The following is an 8,819-nucleotide window of genomic DNA, read 5'->3' as shown; positions in this document are numbered from 1 at the left end:
CTAACAAAACAATTAGTAATGTTGAATACCATCCTCCTAACTAACTAAATTTAGATAGTAATATTGAATACCATCCTCCGCCACTGCTGGCGCTGTTCTTGTTTTTAGTCAGGCGGAGAGGGCGCCTAAAAGAGGTCCTTTTTCCTGTTGACGTGTATGCTTGACAGCGATATGTGAAACTAAACGAAACGGAGGAAATAAAACATTGCATAACTTTCCTTTAAATACTTTTTCCCGTGTTTTTAGTGGCGTCCTTAACCGTCACTGAAGATGGAGACGCTTTTAACTAACTAAATTTAGATAGTAATATTGAATACCATCCTCCGCCACTGCTGGCGCTGTTCTTGTTTTTAGTCAGGCGGAGAGGGCGCCTAAAAGAGGTCCTTTTTCCTGTTGACGTGTATGCTTGACAGCGATATGTGAAACTAAACGAAACGGAGGAAATAAAACATTCCATAACTTTCCTTTAAATACTTTTCCCCGTGTTTTTAGTGGCGTCCTTAACTGTCACTGAAGATGGAGACGCTTTACCATCAGACCAATAAGTGAGTTTGTTCACACTGCATATAATTTAGCTAGCTTACCAGTAAACAGAACTATTTAATGCTCAGATATCAAATGCTGACCGTTTTCATAAGTTCGGTATAACATGTAACAAATAAAAGGCTCTTTGAAATATATAGTATGGAAATAGAATATAAGCTGCTTTCGTCTGGCAACATCTGATGATATTATAGATTCCTATTTATACTTTCTGTTTATGACTCTCAGTAAGGAGGTTTCGTTGATATTATGCTTTCATTACGGCCTGTCAGCTGGTTTAATTCATCAAACGTGTGGTTGTACTGTAAGTAAGGTAAGGTGCAGCTTGTATAATGCTATTATCTGTCTGACAGCAGACGGGACATCCACAGGCCCCTGATGTGTCTAACATTCATTCATTGAATAATGACTTTAATAATGTACAGTGTATTTAACCCCCTCTCTCTTCTCACTTATCCATGTCTTTAACTTTTAGACAAATTCAGGAGGTTCAGTCTCACATGGGACGACTGGAGACCACAGACCGACAGTCAGTCCATTGTAAGTGTGTGTGTGTGTGTGTGAATAACGACCCTCAATCCCACAGAGACGAGAGGATTCAAATAGGACACATACTCCAAAACATTGACAATTAGAGCAGTGTGGTTTATGAATATGAACATCATCCAAAAGCAGTTTCATTATTCCATATTCGTAGTTTCTCCCTGAGCTTTACCATTTCTGTTTCAAGCCCTTAATTGACCTGTATTTATTAGATAAATGGCAAGCAGAATGGGAAGAGTGTCAAAATAATTTATTTGAAATAAATGCTGTTGTAGGAAAAATATGCATCTACCAGATACTTACAGTTTAGGGCTGCACGATTAATCGAATGCGATTGTCATGCGCATTTTGATAGTAATGCCGGTTCTGTAATCAGCAGGAAATCATCATCACGTGCTTTCAGATGGAGCAGAATTTACTACACATTGCCGTTGTTCACTGAGAAGTTACGCAAAAAAATCACAGACGATTTTATTGTGCGATTCTGAAATCGAAGAAATCATTCGCGATAATGACAGCTGTTTGCATAGCTTCTCAGTGAACTACGGCTCTGTGAAGTAAATGCTGCTCCATCTGAAAGATATATATTATCTCTCCAGCTCTAATCTGCTAAATGCGACTCTAAGGAGTGAAGATATTAAAATATTATAAATAGTAACATCATGATTTTCTGTAAAGCTGCTTTGAAAAAGCATTGTTTACTTTACATTTAAATTGACTTTACATTTAAATCCTGACATGACCATGTTGTTTGCACAAGGTGTCATGTAGGTCACACCAGACTGATTCATGGGTATTTAATGAAGGGCGATTATTTTTAGTGGCATGAGACAATATTTTTTATTTGGACAAACTTTGAAGGACTTATTTTGTAAGATGAACCCAGAAAAACTTTCACAGTACATTTAGAATCCTTTATGGAGTTATGTATATATAAAATGTTGAATTGAAAAAAATTTTTTTGTATTTATTGTATTGTTTGTTAAATGTTGAATTTGGATCTGCCATTAAATAGTCTTTGAAGCTGATATGTCATTAAACCTAAATACAACCAACCATTTCTATTAACGTATAGTTATAATTAATTATAATAATTATCCTCAGCTGTTTGTTTAATCACTATATAAATTTACATCTTTATTCTTTTGAAACACATTAAAGCACTAAGAAAGTGCAAGATGTAACACCAGTTATAATAATTTGACATATAACCAGTCCAGGGTTGCATTTCTCAAAAGAATTGTAAACCTTTTTGTGAATTGTAAAGTAGTTTGTAGAGACCATCTGAGCCAATGGTTTATCTGTTTAGGCCTACAGTGCTTTTGGGAAACCCATCAGAGATCAGTTAGCAGCTGTCCTAGGCCTTATTTACACATGTGTACCAATTAACATTTTCTCTAAAATTTGTGTGGTTACACAAGACTGCCATGACATCCACTACATGTTGTCCACGACCTGTGGTTTCAGTGATCATATCGCAAAAATGTGTAGAACCCATTTACCCTGGTATTTTCCATTCGTGATCGGATAATCCAGTTGTCAAACCGCATATAAACTGGGTAGCGTATAAACTGGCGGCAGGCAGAGTCATCGTGGTGCCACTGAGCAGCTGATTGTTCTGTAGAGGTGGAGCTTCTGCAGAGAGCCAGGCTGGTGCCACGGCAGGAAGGACAGGGAGGAGTGATGGGGTGGGGGCATGGAGACTCATGGAGTGCTGTGGTGTGTGTGTGTGTGTGTGTTTGAGGTGGTGTTGTGGCTCTTTGGTGAGTCTGAATAAGATAACCGTCTCCTACCCATACTGGTGACATCATAAGAGATGTCATAGGCGGGAAGGATGCATAACGCATGCATAGGTTTGTCTGTGTGAGAGCGATTGTGAGATTGCATTCTCAGTCTCAGAGGGTAGGGGTCAGGGCAGACTGCATGTGTGATAAAACTTTCCCACCAGTCTGCGGTTCTCTCCAAGGAAGCGGCACTCATTCCCAATCAGCGGATCTGCTTGTCAATGCTTGATTCTCTCTTTGCCTGATACTTATTGCAGCTTAGTGCATGCATTTATTATATCCTCATTTATAATGTCCTCATTTATTTCCCTTACTTTCACATTAAGATTACTATTGTGGCCATCTAACACTCATATAAGGTTAATATTTAAAAGAGTTTAATGAGCTTTTGTAAATCCATTTTTTTTAATACTGTGTACATTATAATTGGAGACTCATGGAGTGCTGTGGTGTGTGTGTGTGTGTGTGTTTGAGGTGGTGTTGTGGCTCTTTGGTGAGTCTGAATAAGATAACCGTCTCCTACCCATACTGGTGACATCATAAGAGATGTCATAGGCGGGAAGGATGCATAACGCATGCATAGGTTTGTCTGTGTGAGAGCGATTGTGAGATTGCATTCTCAGTCTCAGAGGGTAGGGGTCAGGGCAGACTGCATGTGTGATAAAACTTTCCCACCAGTCTGCGGTTCTCTCCAAGGAAGCGGCACTCATTCCCAATCAGCGGATCTGCTTGTCAATGCTTGATTCTCTCTTTGCCTGATACTTATTGCAGCTTAGTGCATGCATTTATTATATCCTCATTTATAATGTCCTCATTTATTTCCCTTACTTTCACATTAAGATTACTATTGTGGCCATCTAACACTCATTTAAGGTTAATATTTAAAAGAGTTTAATGAGCTTTTGTAAATCCATTTTTTTTTATACTGTGTACATTATAATGTTGTGATGCCTAAATTCACTTGTAGCAATTAAAATGGGTATTACAAAATGTAAACATTGGTGCATCCCTGATTTTAACCTTTTTCTTTTTTAAACGTGGCAAATTTTTTAAACAGATTAATATATATATATATTATTTGTACATAGACTGTTATTCAAAGGTTTGGTGTCTGTAAGATTTTTTTAAAGAAATTAATACTTTTATTCAGCAGGTATGCTTAAATTGATGTAAAGCATGACTGTTTTCAACATTGATACTAATAAATGTTTCTTGAGCTGCAAATCAGCATATTATAATGATTTCTGAAGGATCACGTGACACTGCATCACAGGACTAAATTAGATTTTAAAATCTATCAAAATAGAAAACGGTCATTTTAAAATGCTGTAATAAATCGCAATAACAAAATGCAGCCTTGATGAGCCTAAGAGATTTCTTTCAAAACCATTAATAAATCTTACAGACCCCGAACTTGAATTTTAGTTTGTATTTAGTATTTTGTGATGTACTTGATATATGATTCTTATTTGTGTACTTACGTTTCTGATTCTTGTGTTTTCCTGCAGTACTTGAAAATGAACTTCAAGCAAGAATTGATCAAATCTTTAATCAGCTGGAGCGACTTGAGATACTAGCCAGTAAAGAGCCACCAAACCGCCGGCAAAATGCCAAACTGTGAGTGCATCAGTAGAAATATCCACTAGTGCCTTATTGAATTGTGCAAAGGTCCAGGCCTTGTCTTGATCCAAGGTTGTTTTTTAGGAGGATGGGCAACTAGAGCAAAATATCCTTCCTGTCAGAAGATTAAATTGGTATCCAGTTTGATCTGTAATCATTAACCAGAGTATGTGGAAGCTGGAATATAGTATTGCTGGATAGATGGCTTACCTAAACGTTGTAGGTTCAAAGATCAGGGGATTCATGAGCTTCTGCAATCGTCTCCACCATGACATAACCCATTTAGTAAAACTTGAGTTGCTCTGTCCTTGTAGTAAATACATAATGTAAGTTGTTTTGAATGAGAAAGCCTCTGCCAAATGAAGAATAATGCGATGTGATGAGGTTTGTGTTGTATGCGCCCCGTGGCAGAGGGATCCAGTGAAAACATTCCGTCTGCAGTCACGTCATCACCAACATTCCTGCCGTGTGTGGCAAAGCCTGGCTAAAGCACTGCACAAACACACCTGTTACACTCACTCACAAAACAACGGATATCGTGAAGAACAGACTCTTCTTGAAGAGTGTCTTTATGACAGTGTATGTGTGTGGATGATCTCAAACACGCTATACAGAAACAACAGCAGCTTTTCACACAAGTCTAACAATGTGAATTCTAGTTTTAACAGAGAAAGCTTTGAACACTTTTGTCATTTAATTGATAGTTATATATCTTTATCTGTTCCAATACCGTACATGTATTTATGTATTTAGTCAAAACAGCTCAGCAATAAGGATTTCGTCTGCTGGCCCAGTCAACCCATTAGTTCAAATTTGTACTTGTACTTGAGAATATTTTCATTGACCCTACAACGGAATTTTGCATTTTTGTTATGCTAATATTTCCACATAGTGACGATATGTGGGGGCGTGTTAGAACGAGCCGTTTTAGGGGGGCGTGGCAGAGTCTTAACTTTGATAAAGAATATCTCTTTGGTTTTGAGACTTTAGTCTTTGCAACTTCAGGGATCTTATCTATGCACAATCAGCTTGTAACACTCCAAAGAGAAAGGAAAACTTGAAATCGCATCATATGACCCCTTTAATAAAAAACAAAAAATTATAATAATAAATAGCATTTTTACCAATATGATCATTATTTGAATTATTATATAAATAGTAGTATTTTTTTTTTAAATAGCATTTATATATTTTAAACCATTTTGAATCAAAAATAAATTAGATTTCTAGCAATGTTATTATTAGAACTATTATATATAATAATTGCAACTTATACATTTCAAAAATAAACGTTACATTCATCAGTGTGATCATTAGTAAAGTATTATATATGATAATTTTAATGATTTTTAAAAAACAAATTTGATTTTTTATAAATGTTATTTTTAGTGATGTGATATTAAAAGTATAATAATGATGATAATGTTTCATCATTTTTCAAAAATAAATTTAATTTTAATTTTTCATTAACAAATGAATGTAAACATAAAAATAAAATATAAAATAAATCGTTTTTAATTTGCAATAATAGCTGGCCTGAATTTCCAATAACTGACCTGAAATTATTTTACATTAGCCCTAAACCTTTGTATTGTTGAGTGGTATAAATAAAATGTAAAAAGTTTTATTCGAACTTAATTTTTGGCTGTTATTGAATGCAAAACTTCTTTCTATATAAACAAGCAGGAAGTCTACAATTGTTGCATCACCAAACAAGGCCTGCGGGCTGCTGTGTGCTCTGAAAGACACTCACTGTGTTTTTCTTTTTATAGGCGTGTTGATCAGCTGAAGTATGATGTGCAGCATCTCCAGACAGCCCTGAGGAACTTCCAGCACAGACGTTACGCTCGCGAGGCTCAGGAGAGAGAAAGAGAGGAGCTCTTGAGCCGAAGCTTCACAACAAACGTCAGTAGACCACACACACCTTCTTCTGCGTAGTTTCTGCCAAGACTCTTTCTCCATCACTCATCAGTCTATAAACCTACATCACACTACAAAGAAGGCATTTTGATTTCGACAGTGCTGTGTGCTTTTTATGTGTAGGATGCAGACACCTCCATCCCTATTGATGAAACCCTGCAGTTTAATAGCAGTCTACAAAACGCTCACAGAGGAATGGATGACCTGCTGGGCTCCGGCTCCAGCATCCTTACCGGCCTGAGAGACCAGAGGAGCACGCTTAAGGTGTGTGTGACGCACACAACACAGGGCGGATTCAACTCTAGACCAAGAAGGGGAATTTTTTCCATTCTCTTATCAGGGTGTTTCTAATCGTTTCAAATAGTGCTCGACTGATTGTTGATAAAGTGCTGATGGCTGATATAATACAGTTTAATGAAAATGCTGACAGGAATAATTAACACAATACTTAATCTTGTTTATTTTAACAGTAGGTGTTGGAGTGTTGAGTCAGCGTTATTTTAGTATTATTTATATACTATTATAGTAGTTATTAATATTTGGATTTAGGCTTCATTTTATATTTTAGTTTTCCTTATAGTATCTTTGATTTTGTCATTTTATTTTTCATTATTTAGCTTCTTTTATTTCTGTTTTAGTTTTAGTGATCTTAGTACTTCAATTAATGTAATTGCCAAGGCAACATTTCTAATCTTTTCATCAAATATTTATGTTTTATTTCCACTGTTTCAGTTAAGGGAAACATGTCAGTTTTAGCTAACAGTGACACCACTGGTTTGAGGTCATGTATGCACGTATAGACACTGACTGTGTGTTTCCAGGGAGGAGCGTGTGCTCTTCCTGAAGCTCCTCTGATTATCACAGAGCGTGAGAGACCGTCTCCGCCTGTGCTTTTGGGGAAATGGGGGGTGATGTGTACCTCAGATATTTTACTGAGTGAATGAAAAGTTTATCTGTTGCTCACTGTATTCAAAGAGAAAAAAAATCGAAATCTGCATTTTTTTTTTTTTAATCAGAGATTCATAGTAACGTTCCACACTTTGTTTTTTTTAGGGTACCCATAAAAAGATGTTGGATGTTGCAAACATGTTGGGTTTGTCGAACACGGTCATGCGTTTCATTGAGAAGCGAGCATCGCAGGACAAGTTCATCATGATGGCTGGAATGCTGGCTACTTGCTTTGTCATGTTCCTGGTGGTGAAATACCTTAGCTGAACTCTCCCGGCTTTAGCCGACCCTGCTGCTCGATCGCGTCAGTGGATCATTCAGGTTTTCATGCCACATGCATCACATCTATGAAAAATGCACAGGTGTGCCGAAAGAAAATCACAGAACTGCCTCTTTGCAGGATGACTGCCACTCTCAACATCACAAATCTTTTGTGTCTCTAGTCTTACTACTTCAGCTGTATTTTTAAAGACTTTGAATCCTTTCATAACTTTCCTCTCAGTTGATTCTGAAATAAGCAGCAAATTTTTGTGACTGCTCTTTATTTTGGAGTCTAGACTGAACTAAAACCTTTATTCTCGCCGGTATTATAGAAGTATTAGAGCAAATAATAATTAAAGACATTTAGATTTAAAATGTGTAAGGGTTAGAGAACTGGTCTGTTATCTGGCTCTTCATTGCCACCTTCTGGACAACAAACCAAAAATATTTGGTTACTCAGTGCTTAGTTTGTACTGTTTTGTTAATAACACTTCTAACCTGTAAATACACATTTCTGTGCAATAAACTCAAGTAGCGTCTAGCTGCCCTGAAATGTAAAACTCTCCACTTGTTTCATACCGTTAAAGTGTGAGTGTGTACGCCTGGATCTACGCAGGAGCCACAGCCTCCGGCAAACAGGAAATGAGACGTCTTATTGGACATCTGCTGCATGGATCTTGACGCTGTATGCGCACATTCACACATGCTCAAGACCCCAGCAGCATAATCCTCAACAATATCCTCCTGCAACAGTCATACATCATTTCTGTCTTTGCCACTGTCATGAAATTCAAATGTTGACCAAGAGGATAAAATACTATTACTATTGAAAAACAATGTGAAAGTTAACAGTCACCTGCTGTTCTTTTTCACTGTAGTCAATGTCACAGAGACCCAGTGAAGTAGATGTAACAAATTTATGCAGCCATTAATACTTCTATTGACCAAACTGATTTTAAGGTCTTAAAAACTCACCTCTGTAATCTGTACGCAGAGGTAATTGAAAGCTCTTGATACTTAACAGAATATTGTACAAATTTTGCAATAAAGTATCCTTAAGAGCTAAGGCAATTGATTCTACTCCAATAGTGCCATCTAGTGTTAACAGCCATGACTGCTGTAAAATTTGGGTGAAAAATTAGCCTACCTTGCCAAAGCCTAAATATTACACTTACACAAATACACCTATAATAAAGATAA

General features: G+C 36.9%; 1 protein-coding gene across 1 annotated transcript; it reads left to right on the top strand.

Annotated features, from left to right (window-relative positions):
• The first annotated feature begins 349 nt into the window (after nucleotides 1–349).
• Nucleotides 350–8,550, top strand: LOC107721531 (Golgi SNAP receptor complex member 2-like). Its single transcript, XM_016529606.1, has 6 exons — nucleotides 350–545; nucleotides 1,019–1,083; nucleotides 4,379–4,487; nucleotides 6,263–6,395; nucleotides 6,534–6,674; nucleotides 7,464–8,550. The coding sequence occupies exons 1-6, from the start codon at nucleotides 517–519 to the stop codon at nucleotides 7,623–7,625; spliced, it is 639 nt and encodes a 212-aa protein (XP_016385092.1). The 5' UTR covers nucleotides 350–516; the 3' UTR covers nucleotides 7,626–8,550.
• Nucleotides 8,551–8,819: the final 269 nt, after the last annotated feature.

Source organism: Sinocyclocheilus rhinocerous, unplaced genomic scaffold (genome assembly GCF_001515625.1).
Source record: "Sinocyclocheilus rhinocerous isolate Xijiao unplaced genomic scaffold, SAMN03320098_v1.1 scaffold481, whole genome shotgun sequence".
NCBI classification, from domain to species: Eukaryota; Metazoa; Chordata; class Actinopteri; order Cypriniformes; family Cyprinidae; genus Sinocyclocheilus; species Sinocyclocheilus rhinocerous.
The sequence above is the reverse complement of the archived record's forward strand: the minus strand, read 5'-3'. Positions and strand labels throughout refer to the sequence as shown.